The sequence below is a fragment of the Pelodiscus sinensis genome, chromosome 3, assembly GCF_052426305.1.
Source record: "Pelodiscus sinensis isolate ZL-2025 chromosome 3, ASM5242630v1, whole genome shotgun sequence".
NCBI classification, from domain to species: Eukaryota; Metazoa; Chordata; order Testudines; family Trionychidae; genus Pelodiscus; species Pelodiscus sinensis.
In genome coordinates, this window is record NC_143054.1 from 162,724,358 (window position 1) to 162,740,114 (window position 15,757).

General features: G+C 45.0%; 1 protein-coding gene across 9 annotated transcripts in view; it reads right to left on the reverse strand.

Annotated features, from left to right (window-relative positions):
* The window catches only part of CLIP4 (CAP-Gly domain containing linker protein family member 4), a 111,577-nt gene that overhangs the window by 3,847 nt on the left and 91,973 nt on the right, over nt 1-15,757 (reverse strand). For all 9 annotated transcript variants that reach the window (XM_075925360.2, XM_014569787.4, XM_025180990.3 and 6 more), the window contains 5 exons: nt 14,979-15,065; nt 8,352-8,486; nt 5,806-5,929; nt 3,639-3,703; nt 337-409 (listed from right to left, as the gene is read on the reverse strand). In XM_075925360.2, coding sequence (XP_075781475.2) covers nt 337-409; nt 3,639-3,703; nt 5,806-5,929; nt 8,352-8,486; nt 14,979-15,065 — 484 coding nt within the window. The remainder of the gene's footprint in view (nt 1-336; nt 410-3,638; nt 3,704-5,805; nt 5,930-8,351; nt 8,487-14,978; nt 15,066-15,757) is intronic.

Genomic DNA, 15,757 nt, shown 5'->3' on the forward strand with positions numbered 1-15,757 from the left:
AAAACTATTTCACTAGGAGGGTGGTGAAGCACTGGAATGGGTTAACTAGGGAAGTAGTGGAGTCTCCATCCCTAGAGGTGTTTAAGTCTCGGCTTGACAAAGCCCTGGCCGGGTTGATTTAGTTGGAATTGGTCCTGCCTAGAGCAGGGGGCTGGACTTGATGACCTTCTGAGGTCTCTTCCAGTTCTATGATTCTATGAACAAGTCCTGGGCACGAATGGAAATTACACATGTGAATCAAAAGGAACCTGCCTGTAAAGAAAAAGCTGTTCTGGGCTTTCTCCCAGTGATTCTGAACTATAGCTGACCAGTTTTGCACAGTAAATAAATACTCACTTGACAAAGGAGTTTCTCCTGCTTATCTCCTTCTGTGAAGATGCAGAGGTGGTACTTAAACTTCGTCTAAAACCTAAACAAGAAAGCGAATAAATAAAGTGACTACATTGTTGGATTTAAAAATAAAACTTGCACAGCCGCTTGATTTGCTCCTATCTCATTTGCTAAGCACCTTGCCTGCCATATCTTGACTATACCTGCTCAGGAAATGGTAATTATTTTGTTGTAAAATAATCTATAAAGACAATAAATATTCAATAATTTTGAGGGGGATAAGAGTTATGTAAAGATAAATAAATCAAACTTTTGAAACAGCTTACACATAAAATTGTTTAGAAAACAGGCCAACTTTCCATAAATAATTTACTAGTTCTTTATAAAACCCAACCGGTGTGTTCATCATCCCTTATTCTGATCTCCTCACCAACCCCTTCTTTGCCTGAACCACCCTCTGGGTGTGGTTGATTGGGGGGGGGGGTGTTGTAGTGGATGGTAACTTTTTTGGCAAGAACTTTAATTTGCTTCAGTGAAAAGAGTACTCCAGTAACAACTGAGAGCAGGGCTGTTCATGCCAACCACTGAACTGATACATATTAGGGCAAAATTATTGGCCCAAAGAGCTTACAATATAAACAAACAATGCAGAAAAAAAGTAAAATTCACTTGTCCAAGGACACAGAAGGTCTGTGGCGATAACAGAAAAATAACTCCTGGGTCCCAGCCCAGCATCCTATCCATTGGCCCAAACTGCTTTGCATGTTACATCATAAAACTGAATGACTAAAGAGTATGCTGAGCTTTACAAAACATCTTTTTATACAGATAGTTCATAAGAATTAGTTTATTTTAAGGGCAACAAAGGGGGGAATATCCATTTATTGCAATAAGTCCAGTCTGAAACCCAGGTGTGTATAAATAGGGATCAGAGGAATTGTTCAAGGAAATACATTTTTTTATTCACTGGATTGATAGGTTATATGCTGATACAGGTGTTAGAGAGGTAACCATATTAATCTGATACCTGATGCAATTATTTCTGCAACTGAAAGAACTGATAGCACCTCAGTCGCCTAACTCCAATTACGCTTGCAGACAGTGACTGCTGGCTCCTCTGTAAAGGAGGAAGGCTGCAAGTAGCAATGCAGCTGAGTAGCTCAAAGTCTTTTTTTTGCTGTGGCCATTCAAAGAACATGTTTGTCATGACTAGAAAACTGCAATTTCTGACAGCAGAGGGGTCTATAGCAGTGGTTTCCAACATTTTTTTCTTGCAGCTCCGTGGAGAAAATTGTTGATGCTCGTGACCCAGCATAAATATATCTTTTGACTAGAGGGCAGGTGCCAGGGTGGGGCCTGTTTGAGGTGCGAGGTGAAGGCTTTGCCTGGGGGAGTGGGCTCTGGGGTGGGACAGAGATGAAGGGTTTGGGGTGCATGAGTGGATTCCAGGCTGGAAGGGGTTCAATATATGGGAGAGGGCTCTGCACTGTGACGGGGTGGGACACGGGGGGTACTGACTGTGGGTGCAGGCTATGGGGTGGGGCTGGGGATGAGGTGTTTGGGGTGCAGGAGGGTTTTCTAGGTGGGCAGGGCGGCTCAGGGTTGGGCCAGGGGATAGCTGGGGCACAGGCTTTCCTCCACGAGCTTCCGATCAGTGATGCAGTGGGATGGTAAGGCAGGCTTCCTGCCTGTCCTGGCACAGTGGATTGCAGTGCATTCTGGAAGTGGCCAGCAGCAGATCCAGTGGCCCCTGGTCCAAGATCTGGCTCCACAATCCCATTAGCCAGGTCTTGGCCAATGGGAGCTGGAGACGGGGCAGTGCCTGCAGGAGACAGGCTGCCAATGTGGCCTACACTCAGTGCTTTTTTTTTTTTTGTAAAAAAAATGGTGCCAATACTCTGCAGCAAACTTGTTGAGCTGAGGGCTGAAATGCAGTTGCGACCCCTTTAAGAGCCACAGCGATGCGCGCTGCGAGTCAGGAAAAAAAAAAATCGCCATGCGTCCTGAGCAGGTTTCCATCAGGAGCCACACTGCCCCAGGAAGACAGGTGCCGGTACACGTGGGGAAAATTCCATTCCTTTTCTTTGGGCTGGGAAAATAGGTGATGGTACGCCGTTCTGGGCAGTACCGTCACAAAAAAAGCACTGCCTACAACAATGGTTCTCAAACTTTTTGGACTCTGGCGCCCTTTACATGCGTAAAAATGTATGCGGAGCCCCAGCGGTCCACTGATTGTATGTGTTGTACCTATCGCTGTTTCCACTTTGTCAATCTTGCAGAGCCCTGGGGCTCAGCAGAGCACGGTTTGAGAAACACTAGCCAACAACAAACTGGATTTCTTCAAGTTACTTGCAGATAATTTGTGGCTTTCTTGGCTCTATACCTGGCTTGTTGGAGGAGTTGCTTACTGTGGGCTTCCCAAGTGGCGACTGCTTTTTTTGTATTTCCTGGGCTAATGGGGATAATGCTCCAGGTCAGCCTGATTAACAGGAAACAAGCCAATGAGATAAAGGATTCAAGGATCCAAGTGTACAGGCAGGAATCTTAGATTCAATGTGCCTCTTTTTGACATCTCAATCAGAACCAAATTCACACAGAGAGGAGACTCAAATTTGGACACATAGGAGTCCCCCTGGATGCTGGGCTCCATTCCTACTTATCATGCCAAGGAGTACAACTAGGTAGGGCTGCAGCCTAGGGAGTGGGTGTGTGGTTGGGGGTTGCTTATTGGTTTGGAGGGTAAATGGCTGGGCTGGGAGGAGACTGTTTGCCTGCTTGCCAAGTACTGCTGACTTGGTGGATGCCCTGCTGGGGTGGTGTTTGTTGGTATGCTGGGTACAGGGAGGTTGAGTTGGGTGTGGCTTGTGTCTGCTTACTGCTCAGTGTCTGGATTTTTTTTTAAAAGCTCCCCTTTTGAAGTATGGCTCTGTTAGGGCATATTTATTGGAAGCGGGCAGTTCCAAATGAAAAGGGAATTGGCCTTGTTTGAGTTGTTTGTTGCCAGGCACTGTGGAGCAAAAATGGACAGAGCTCATTTTGGGCTTATTTTGAAATGGGACTGGCGTCATTTTTTGGCTTTTATATTTTGTTTTTATATCTTGAGAGAGTTGGTTACTCGCCCTCACGTAGGAGCCAGCCCTGCTGCTGATCACTTCCAGGGTGCAGCACAGTCCATGATGCCAGGAGAGACAGGAAGCTGGCCTTAGCACCCCACTGATCACCTTGTCACTCTACAGCAAGGTGATCCAGACCTGTACTTTGAAAACAGGCTACCCATACAAAACCAGACCCATGTTTCATATTCTTACCTGGGAAAGATTGATTCATTTTACCTGATGAAATTTCTGTCAGGGAATCCAAGGAACCTGTTAACCTAAAGTAAGATAATAGTTAAGACTCACAAATTAATTTTTTTTAATTTCAACTTAAATAACTGGGCTATTTTGGCTAAAGCTCAGCTACAAGATTTTTCAAAAGACTTGATGTGTTATAAATTTAGGGTGGGGCTATCCACACCATCCTGGTTAAATTTTCATCCCAAATACATGGAGCTTTTAGTTGCACATAAGTCAGTAAATGCACAGTTAAGAATCCCACAGAGGCCTTACCTCTGCCTTCAGTACATTACTACAGAAAGTCTTTTGTCAATAGCTAGTAATATAAAATGTTACTTGTGTATCTAAGGATACAGAAAAAGGTGCAGTATGTTCAAGATCAAAAGAAAACACAGAGGAGACATCTTAAGTCTTACTGGAGGCGAAATATGAAAGTTAGCCTGGGAGCATATGCAGCAACAGAAAAGGTGTTTACAGTAAACTTCCAATAATACGACACCTTTAGAACCCAGGAGGTGCCGGATTATCAGATTTGCCAGGCTATCGGAAGCAGGGGCTATGAGGGGGATGCCACCCCAGATTCCTCATAGCCCCCCCTTCCGATAGTCCGGCTCTGCCCCAGGCGTCCCTGATTCAGCCGCTGCTGGTCAGTTTCAGCAGCGGCTGAATCGGGGACGCCTGCAGCAGAGCAGCTGGAGTGCTGCCAGGTTGGTCCGTTAGCGCCGACCCTTGGCGCTGCGAGACCAACCCGGAAGCACCCCAGCTGGGGCGCTGCCGGGTTGGTCCCGTATCGCTGCCCCTCGGGGCTGCGGGACCCAACCCGGCAGCACCCCAGCTGTCCCCGATTCAGCCGCTGCTGAAACTGACCAGCGGCTGACTCCAGGAAGCCCTAGGCAGAGCTGCTCTGCCTCGGGCTTCCTGGAGTCAGCCGCTGGTCAGTTTCAACAGTGGCTGAATCAGGACGCCTAGGGCAAAGCAGCTGGGGGGCTGCCAGGTTGGTCCCACAGTGCCGAGGAGCAGCGCTACTGGACCAACCCGGCAGCACCCCAGCTGCTCTGCCCCAGGTGTCCCCAAGTCAGCTGCTGCTGAAACTGATCAGCGGCTGACTCCAGGAAGCCCGAGGTAGAGTTGCTCTGCCCCCGGCTTCCTGGAGTGAGCCGCTGGTCAGTTTCAGCAGCAGCTGAATCCAGATGCCTGGGACAGAGCAGCTGGGGCGCTGCCAGGTTGGTCTGGTAGCGCCAACCCTTGGCGCTGCGAGACCAACCCAGCAGCACCCCAGCTGCTCTGCCCCCGGCTTTCCCGATTCAGCTGCTGGTCAGTTTTAGCAGCGGCTGAATCGGGGAAGCTGGGGGCAGAGCAGCTCCAATGGTCCGGCTGCCCGGAGCATTTCCAGGTTCCTGATGGTGCTGGACCATCGGAGTTTGAGAGTGTGCGTGCGTGCATGCGTAGACACACACACCTAACAGCTAAATATGGTGGTGATTCCTTTGTGTGCTATAACTCAACAGTTGAAAAGGAGAAACTATGCATCACTTGTATGTTATGTTGCACCTCTCTGTGATGGCTTGCCATACTAAAAGACTGGAGGAGGAGGAAATGGAGAATAGAATGGATATATCAGAATTATGATAAACAGACTGGCATGGGGCTCATCCAAATGGTTAAATGCATACATGACTAGAGAGCACAGGGTTGACTAGTATTCCAAACCCAATGCTAGTGGCTGTGATCCAACACATGTGTGTGTGCTGGCTCCTAGTTGCAGTTTGAGCAGTAGCAGAGATCTATGCCCACCAGGAATCCACAGGCAAAATTCTTGTACTTGAATTCTGCTCGCAGCGTCAGGATTTGGCCCTAAAGACCAGGACTTTCAAAAACACAATTGAATCACCTAAATATAGAGGCAATGGGATGGAATGATTTTTTCTATGTGTGTGAGGTTGCTGAAACAGCCACATCGCATGCTTCCTGTTTATACAGCACTGGTACTGAGTCAGACGTCTATTCTTCCAACAAGCTGGTCTCAAAACTGCGGCAGGAATAACTGGTTTTCTCTTTGGCTCATCAGAACTGTTTCCCATTGGAGAAGAAGTGAAAAAAATGTATTGAGACACAGACATAAAACAGCATCATTACTCACTTCTGCACTCTGGTTGGTGGGGCAAATATGCCATATTTGGGGAGACAACTGAAATACTGGACCCCTCCAACCGAACCATCATTCTTGCCATGAGGTTTGTTCAGTTCAATGCCGCACCAAAAGCCTACAGTTGAGATTTGGAATTTCAAAATTACTTTTACTCGGGGTAACATTACAATTTTGTACTTAGAATAGTTAACAGATGCTCAAGTTGTGCGATGACTAATTTATACATAACAATCTGTGTATTTAACCAAACCCAAGACAGTTTTTCCCTTGCCCAAAAGTGATCTCATTAAGTCAAATCAAAATGTACACCACCAAAATACAGAGGAAAAACGAGAACAGTTGTTAATTAAATTATAGTAAAATACAACTGACACAAACACAAATGCTCTGTTCAAAACAGCCCGAGAAGTACTGTCGAGTACTTGAAACTTTTTAACCTGGTAGTTTTAGCTACATATAGAAAAGATAAAAAGCTTAGCATCTTATTTAAGTGAACTTACAGCTAATAAAAGCAACTGATTAAGAAAGCTGGAAGCCAAAGTTCTTGGTTTATAAAAGGAGAGAATAGGTATTGCCTGATATCAAATGACCACTGCTAAGATTCAAATGTCACTCAATACTCATTCAGTTCTTTTTCCTGACTAAAATCAGAAGTAATTATCACCAACCACAAAGTAGGCTTTGGGATGCAAATCCAAGTGTATAAAAGAAAGGGACTGGTCAGCAATTCATTTCACACAGGCTACTGAATAGCCATCAGATGGTAACAAGTTTGATCACTACCAACCTAATTAAGTAAAGGTGAGAAGTTGTGTGTCCTATTAACAGGCCTTACGCTCGTCCAGCTCCAAACGACAAAAGACTCAAAATTAAATTCAAATAACTTGGTGCTGGGGCTACAAGTTTAAGGGCAACATTAATTATCAACTGAAGAAATAAGAACAGTGAATTAGAAGGGCTCACTATGTCACAAGTTCCTTCTTTCCTGCTCACCAGAGGCAGATGACAAAATTATCTGAAAAAGATCTGCATTGCCACCAAAAAAAAAGGGGGGGGGGAGAAGGGGTACAGTTTTTCCTATGCTCAGAAAGCAGAGTTCTGTATCTTTTCCTATTTTTTGCCATTTAAAAATATGACTGTTTCAAATGGTGATGTTTTCCATGACCACCACTCAGCTAGTCAGGAAATCCCCTCACCCAAGTTAAATACAGGAACTAGGGATGTAAGCAGCTAGTTGACTATCCGCTAAACATAATAAGCTTAGTGAATAGTCAACTAGTCCCTCAACCAGTCGCTTCCCCCACTCCTTGCTGCCTCTATCAGAAGCAGTGGAGGGGAGGAGAGCAGAAGCCAGTGCTGGGGGAAACCAGCTTAAAAGCTGATTCCCCTGAGCACCGTCTCCACAGGGGACAGGGGAGATAGCCCCAGGCGCCAGTGCCTCTGCTTTGTAAATGTATTAAGAGCCTGCTAGCTGTTAGGCTCTTAATACATTTAAAAAGCAGAGCCACAGCGGGGTTAGCTCCCAGGTCCAGAAGCTATCCCCACTCTGGCTCCTCCGCTTATAGACTAATCTAGTTGATTATTGGTTAAACAAAATTTAACACCCTTTACTGGAACATGATCATTTCAGGTAAGACAACTATTTTTAGCTTTTTATTAGGTTTTAGTGATTCTATATTAGAATCTATGAAGTTAGAGAATAATGACACCTTAAATGGGGATTATTTAACATAACATACTTCTTGAGATGATGAATGTGGCTTTTGCCTGCTGATATTACATTCTCACATTTTATCTTTTTTTTAAACATCGATGCCACCAAGTGTTAAGACAGGATAGCGTCACTTTAAACCTCATGCAAGTGGTCTTCCATTTAAACTAGTGGAGGTACAAATATGCCAAACACCCTAAGTGCAAACATTGGGCAACTGAACCTTTTTTGCCTCAACCTCATGCTTGTATTCTAGGCCAAGGGTGGGCAATCATTTTGAATGGGGGGGTGGCACTCCAAAATTTTTGTATGTGGTCAAGGGCCACATTTTTCTGTGGGGGGGGTTGTGCAGTTTCTGAGACAGAAATTGGGTGCAGAAGGGAGCTCACACGTAGGGCACTGGGGTTCAGGAGAGGGTGTGGAGTCTTAGTAGGGATGTTAGATATCATGTATTAAAATTTTGTTTTAAAATTGGCTCCCCGTGCAGACCAGTTCCCGCCTGTCACTCTGTGCTGCTGCCTCTGTATCAGAGGCAGCAGCACCTGTCCGCACGGGGTGGTGGTGGGTCGAGCTCCCCACAGACAGAGGCTGATCCGGCATCCCATGGGATGGAGCAAAGCAGGAAGGAGGGGCTGTGTGTAACCATGAGGATTAATCGATGAGCCCAGGTTCTCCTGTTAACCGTGTACACAGGTACACGTTCACGTACCCACTGAGAACTCTTAAATCGTTGAATTTCTATTTTAAATGTTAAGGTCTAAACATCCATATTGGTCGTAGGACATTATTCTGATTCTACAATATTTTTTAAGAACAGATAAAATACCTGGTGCAAACTTTGTTGTCCCATAGAATCTAACCGTGCCAGTTCTCTGCCCTACTACTAGTACTTTGTCTCCAAGCTGAATTTCTCCTTCATCAAAAGGGTTTCTTTTTGTAGATGGAGAAGCATTGTTCAGTCCTATTTAACAAAGGGGAAAAACTGAAATTAGCACAGCAGCAGTTTTGAAATTCACAGTACATCAGTTGTACTCTGACTTGTCTCGGGAGCAAGTCAGCCAACTGATCAAATATTCATCTATGCTCTTCATGCAGGACCCAATTCTATACACATTGCTTAGATAAAACATTCCTTTGCTTTAATGAGCCTCCCCATTAAAAATGCTTGATTTCAGGTTTACTTAGTGAATAGAAGTTGCAGTAATATTCTGTAGTGCAGTTCATCTGTGAGACTCAGAACAGCATCTTCTTCTTCAAATTTTCCAATAGTAAAAATGTTATAAAAATACAAATTTTAAGTTTAAGGACTAACTAGCTGAGAAGTGCCTCAAGTAGTGACAAAGTACAGTAAACTTCCAATAATACGGCACCTTTAGGACCCAGGGGGTGCCGGATTATCAAATATGCCAGACTATTGGAAGGGGGGGGCTATGAGGTGTCTGGGGTGGAGTGAGGGGATGTACCCCTCGGCGCTGCGGGACCAACCCGGCAGCACCCCAGCTGCTCTGCCCCCGGCTTTCCTGATTCAGCCACTGCTGAAACTGACCAGCGGCTGACTCCAGGAAGCCAGGGGCAGAACACCCCAACTGCTCTGCCCTGGGCTTCCCAGAGTCAGCTGCTGGTCAGTTTCAGCAGCGGCTGAATCAGGGAAGCCGGTGGCAGAGCAGCTCCAATTATCCAGCACTTCCGGGTTCCAGATGGTGCCAGACCATCAGGAGTGCCGGACGATTGGATGCTGGATCACTGGAGTTTTACTGTAAAAGGAAGTACATTTATATGAATATTTGACCAAACAGGTTAACTGACCTCCCTACTCCCCACCAATGAAGATGTTCGTTAAGTAATACAACAGATAAACTATCAGCACTGATTTTAGATGAAAGTAAAAACCACTTTGGACACTGTTTTTTTATTACTATTAGTTGAGTTCTATTTCTTGGGATGTTTCTGTTTGCTCTCTAAATAAGAAGTGGAAAAGGAAGAACTGCTGGATCCAAGGAAAGCTGACAGAGGTAATGGAAATAATTATCCAAAGATGGTATAAAGGAAAAGACAGGTCACTAAAGCAAACAAGTATGTATGATACAGAAGAATCTCATTAATTTACAAAGCAAGCAAGGGAGCAACCATTTAAAAGGCATACATTAAAATTAAAGTATTGACTTTATCAACTGATTTTCACACCAGTAGCTTATATTTAGATATTTATAATAATTTATGATGTGCTGGTAAATAGTCTTGCACATATCTATTAAACAAATGAAGAATTAGTAATATGGACCCTCATTACCTCACTCTCAGTATCCAGTTTATTAAATTGCTGAGGAAGAGTAGGGAAAGTGACATTTTTATAGCTGAGTGATGGTATGTGGACTAGTGCCTAATGTATGCATTATATACTGTATTTAATAATAAAATCCTTACTATGAAATAAGAATGGACGATAAATCAATTATCTCCATTTGTGAATATATTAGATAAGATTTATATCTAGGTTTTTTTTAAGCTCTTCTTTTCAGCTTTTTCTTTTGTGCCCCAAGTAACACTAGGTATGTCTATCCCTCAAGCTGGAGATGTGCTAGCTCTGATCATACTTACGGCAGCCAGCCATTCCTGACACAGAGGCTACACACTATTTTTAGTCTGTTACCCATTCTAGCTCTGATCAAGCTATGTTTCCTCTAGCTCAATGTATAGATACACCAACTAAATGTGAAGCAAAATTTACTGATATATACTCTTTCCCATAACACAAGAACTAGGGCTCACCAAATGAAATTAAATAGCAGCAGGATTAAAGCAAACAAAAGGAAGTATTTCTTCATACAGTGCACAGTGGAACTCTTCGCCAGAGAGCATTGTGAAAGCCAAGAAAATAACAGTTCAAAAGAACTAGATAAATTCATGGAAGATAGGTTCATCGACGACTATTAGCCAGAAGCTGGGAATGAGTGATAAGGAATGGAGCACATGATGATTTCCTGTTCTGTTCATTCCCTCTGGGGCATTTGGCAAGGACCGTAGTGAGAACACAAGATGCTGGGCTAAACTGACCTTTGGTCTGGCCATTCTTATGTTCTTAAGATTTTACCCTCTCAGTTTTCCCATGTATGAAGTTAAAGATGCTGCTGCTTATTGATTCATAAGGAAGTTGTGAGGCTCTGTTCACGCAATGCTTATGATCTCTACATGGTTGGCGTTAGGACAGTATTCATATCACTAAATTATCTATCGGGGGGGTTGGGGAAATTAAAAATATAAAGTGCAACTACTGTGAGTCAGAGCACTTATTAAAGAACAGGATGTACAAGGAAAGAGTACAAGAAGCTAAAGGCTCCAAAGATACCGGTGGTCTCAATATAACACGTAAAAAAGTATAAAAATAGTGGTTGAGTGTAAAAAAAAAAATAATCCAAACTCAAGATTTCAATGGATATGCCGTATGTCCATATTTAGGCACCCAATTAGCCTCATTTTGAAAAATGCTGAGCACCAATCACCGCCCTCTGAAGTCAGATGTGGCGAAGGTTTCAGCTGTTTTAAATATTAAGCCAGTTATTTAGGTGCCTCATTAGGGATATGGATGCCTAAAGTTAGGCATCAACATCTTGAAACGCTTCTCAAACTAGTACGTATTCATGAACTGAAACATTTTTTTTCTGAAGAAAAAAAAAATTCAAGAAAAAGTACACTCAGTCACATAAAGGGTAGGTTCCTGTTTTCCTTTAAATAATTGCACATACTGATCAAAATCTTCAAAGGCAAACAGTAACGTAATAGGTATTCAACTTAACATATCTTAGTGGGGGCTAGATTTTGATAAAGCGCTGAGCTTCTATCCTCTGAGAATCAGCCCCCTTTGAATTTTGAGCACCCAACAACTGAGGCATCAGAAGTCATTAGCTAATTATAAAGCTATAAATCATTGGTGCGACTGTATTCCAATTTAAAGAAGGAAAATATTTTTAAAGATTTAAAAGGTTTTAGAATAATTACATTACAGAAGGTAAATTTTAAAATGCTGTTACATGATTGTATGTTTGAACATTGAGTAAAAAATTATAATCAATAAGAGGGTCAAAATTCTGGTACTTATTGAACATAGTTCCCATCAGTATACATGCAGCCAGCAGCAGCAACACGAGGGAAAAGATCCACCAAAACCTACAAGGAGGCTGTTCTAAAGACCATCTGCAATATAATGTGGTTTTCTTAAGACAGAACAGATGGCTTAGAGCAGTGGTCCCCAAGCTTTTCAGGTTGTCGGGCGCCAGGGGGCGTGGCCGTTCGCCCGCCGGGCGCCAGGGGGCGGGGACACTTGCCCGCCCGGGGGCGGCCCCCCCAGCCGCATGCCCGGGGGCGGGGCCCCCCATAGCCCCAGGGCCCCCCCCATAGCCACGCGCCCGGGGCCGGCGCCCCCTGGCAAGCGCCGCGCACCCGGGGCCGGCCCCCAGGGGCGGGGCCCCCCCCCGTAAGCACCGCAGGGCCAAGGCCGGCGCCGGAGCCGGCAAGGGCACGCGCGGCGCCCCCGGGGGCGGGGGTCAGGGTCGGCACCGGCACGCGCGGCGCACCCGGGACCGGCCATGCGCCCGGGGCTGGCACCTGCCAGCCCAGATTGCTCCGCGGACATATGTAAAGAGCCCGGCGGGCGCCATGGTGCCCGCGGGCACCGGGTTGGGGACCACGGGCTTAGAGGGCTGAGCTCCAGGGTTATACATATATCTGCCATGACATTCTGCCCTTGCAGCAGGCCATATGACTCAGACTAAGACCTAAAGGGACCATCATGATGATCTAGCCTGACTTCTTCCCAGGCCACTGACAAGGGGCCAGAGAGTTGATGGTGGCAGCTGCCCCCGGGCCCAGCGATTTAAAAGAGCCTGGGTTTCCCCAGTTGCTGATACCACTACAATGGCAATGGCAGCAATTAGAAAGCCAGGCCCTTTAAATTGCTGCCAAAGCTCTGGGCGGCATCCATCAGGTGGCGCTGAACAGCTGACTAGGGGAGGCTAGATCCCAGTCCTGCCTCTTCTGTCTAAGGTGCCATCTCTTTCACAGGCCCAGAGTTATCCTCCCCACTTTGCCCAGGGCCCCACGAAGTCTGTCAACAGCACATCACAGGCCACAGCCTCACTCACACACTCCAGTACTAGGGCCATAACCTCTGGCTGAATTACTGAAGACCTCAAAGCTTGATTTATAAACTTCACATTATAGAAAATCCACCAGGCACTCTTGTTTAAGCATATGACCCATATGCCACAGGGTAGAAGTAGGCAAAAAACAAAACGAAATAACCTCAGGGTCTCTGACAATCTGACTGGGGGAACCAATTCCTTCTTGATTCCAAATAAGGCAATTAGACCCTAAGCATATGACAAGACCTACCACCAGACTGAGAGAGAATTCTCTGAAGTAACTCAAGAGTTCTCCCCATTGAGTGTCTGATCTTCAGCAACTGGAGATATTTACTACCACACTCGTCATGGGCCACATGCCATTATAGCAAACTTATCAAACTCAGCTTTGAAAAAAGTTAATTTTTTTTGTCCCAGTGCTCCCCTGGAAAGGTTATTCCAGAATTTCACTCCTTTGTTGGTTAGAAACCTCTGTTTAATTTTAAGCCTAAACTTGCTGAATGCTTGTTTATATTTATTTATTCTTGTGCCAGTGTTGGCTCTTTTCTTAAACAACTTTAGTGTTTAGACCCCTGGGCTGTGTCTACACTGCACCCCTTTTCTGGAAAAGGGATGCAGATTAGACACATCGTTATTGCAAATGAAGCAGGGATTTAAATACCCCCCCCTTCATTTGTATAAACATGGCTGCCGCTTTTTTCCGGCTCGGGGCTTTGCCGGAAAAAAGCGCCAGTCTAGATGGGGATCTTTTGGAAAATAAAGCCTTTTCAGAAAGATCCCTTATTCCTCTTAAAATCAGGAATAAGGGATCTTTCAGAAAAGGCTTTATTTTCCGAAAGATCCCCGTCTAGACTGGCGCTTTTTTCCGGCAAAGCCCGAAGCCGGAAAAAAGCGGCAGCCATGTTTATACAAATGAAGCAGGGGATATTTAAATCCCCGCTTCATTTGCAATAACAATGTGTCTAATCTGCATCCCTTTTCCAGAAAAGGGGTGCAGTGTAGACACAGTCCTGGTGTATTTATAGAGAAGAATATTTCCGTCAGCTCTTATTTTGTTAGGCCTCATAAGTCAACAAGCTTGCCTCTTCTCATAAGGTAGGTTCTCCGTTCTTCTGATTATCCTAGTATCCTTTCTATCCCTGTTCCAGTTGAAATTAATCTTTTTTGAAGATAGGAGATCAAAATTGCACACACTATTCCAGATGAGGTCTCACCAGTGCCCTGTATAATGGCAATAACACTTTGCTAGCTCTACTGGGAATACCTAGCTTGATTTATCCTAGGATTGCATTAGCCTTTTCACATTGGTCCCATTCTGATTAATCCTGCTTCTAGCAGACTGTACAGGGCTGCTTGGAACCAGAATGTAGGTATACATTAGCACTGTTTTTGCAGCATATTTGAGTGCCTGGAAGGAAGGGTGGGGGAAGGAAGTGACATATGATACTTCCTTTGCCCTAATCTGAATTTGCCCCTGTAGTGAGGCAGCTTGGCCTCACTGGGTATGTCTATACAGCAGTGATATTTCAGAATAACATTAGTTATTCTAAAATAACGTAGTCCGTGTCCATACTACAAGTAGTTTTTTCGACATAATGGAGAGCTGCAGGACTTCTTATTCCGACTCCTGTAACCCTCATTTTACGAAGAGTAAGGGAAGTCGGAGGAGGAGTGCTCTTCTTCAGACTTCCTGCTGTGTAGACAGCACCAAAAGCCGAAAAAAGCTATTTTGACTTAAGCTTCGCAATTGTCATAGCTCAAGTTGTGTAGTTTATTTCGGCTTTAGCCTGGCTGTGTAGATGTGCCCTCTCTGTTCCGGAAGGGGAAGAACTTCCCAGACACTCTGGTGGGCAGAGCCAGATTGTTCCTGCCCTGTCCCCAGGAAGCGGAGCAGTGGGGCCGGAAGTATAAAGCTGGAGCTAAGAGCTGCTTAAGGAACCAGACGCTTCTCCTGAGCTCCCAAGGTGGGTGGCTAGAATGCACCTCCAGGAAGCAGAGGACTGGCCAGGACGACTGCCAATCCCATACATGGAGGAAATGGAAGCACTGCCTAAGGACCCAGAGGAACTGCTATCACACCAGGCATGCCCACCAGGGGAAGTGAGAAGTAGCTGGGTCAGCTGACTGATCTGTCTGAGGAGATGGAATTGACATGAGTCAGCGTATTGCAGTCTGGATACCTGCTGGGCAGGCCATTTACCTATTCTGCCTGTTGTAATGAAGCAGCTTGGCCTTACTCTTGACCCCGGTCAGACTCGGGATTTCAACCCGATCCAGTACAGCCCCAAATGAATCAATAAGGGGAATTTATCTACCTTCTTTACCAGGCATAGTTTTCACTCCTTCTTCAGTAGCCAAAAAGGTGGATTCGGAACTGGTATCTTTTTTAAATGTAGCTAAGCCTAGAATTAAAAAAAAAACAAAAAAAAAAACAAGATCAACAAATATCTTGGCAATTAACAATAATTTTACAAAAAAAAACCACATGTGCAAACAGATACAGAACTGAGTTTGTAGATCACTGGACAAGCTATGATACTCCAGTCCATCAGTGCAATTCAACTGTTCTACATACATACTATAGACACAAGTAAACAGTACAGTTGAGTGCGATATCTAGTATTTCAAACATGGTACAGGTTGAACCTCTCTAGTCCAGCACACTCTGATCTGGCAATATCCATGGTCCAGCACGATTTTAGTTAGCTGGATTTCCATTTATCGCAGGCGTGGCTAAGTCTCCTGCAGTTCCATAAAGTTTGTTTTTATCCACTAGTGCAGAATTTCAATGTTCTATAGGAATGCAATAGTATAGTCGATTAACCAATTAACCGATAAGCAAACACTTATAGGTTAATGCTATACACCAGTGTTTTCCAAACTATAGGCCATGGCCTGGTACTGGGCCGTGGGGAAAAAAATACCGGGCCTCAGCATAGCTGCCGGGATGTTCCAGGCTCCTGGAGTGCCCGTGTGGCGCCAGGTCCCCCAAGCCCTCGGCTGAGCTGAGCAGAGTCTGCAGCCGGATGTTCTGGGCTCCCGGCAGATGCATAGCTAGAGTTACCAGGAGAGTTTATTTAAAAAAAAAAAAAAA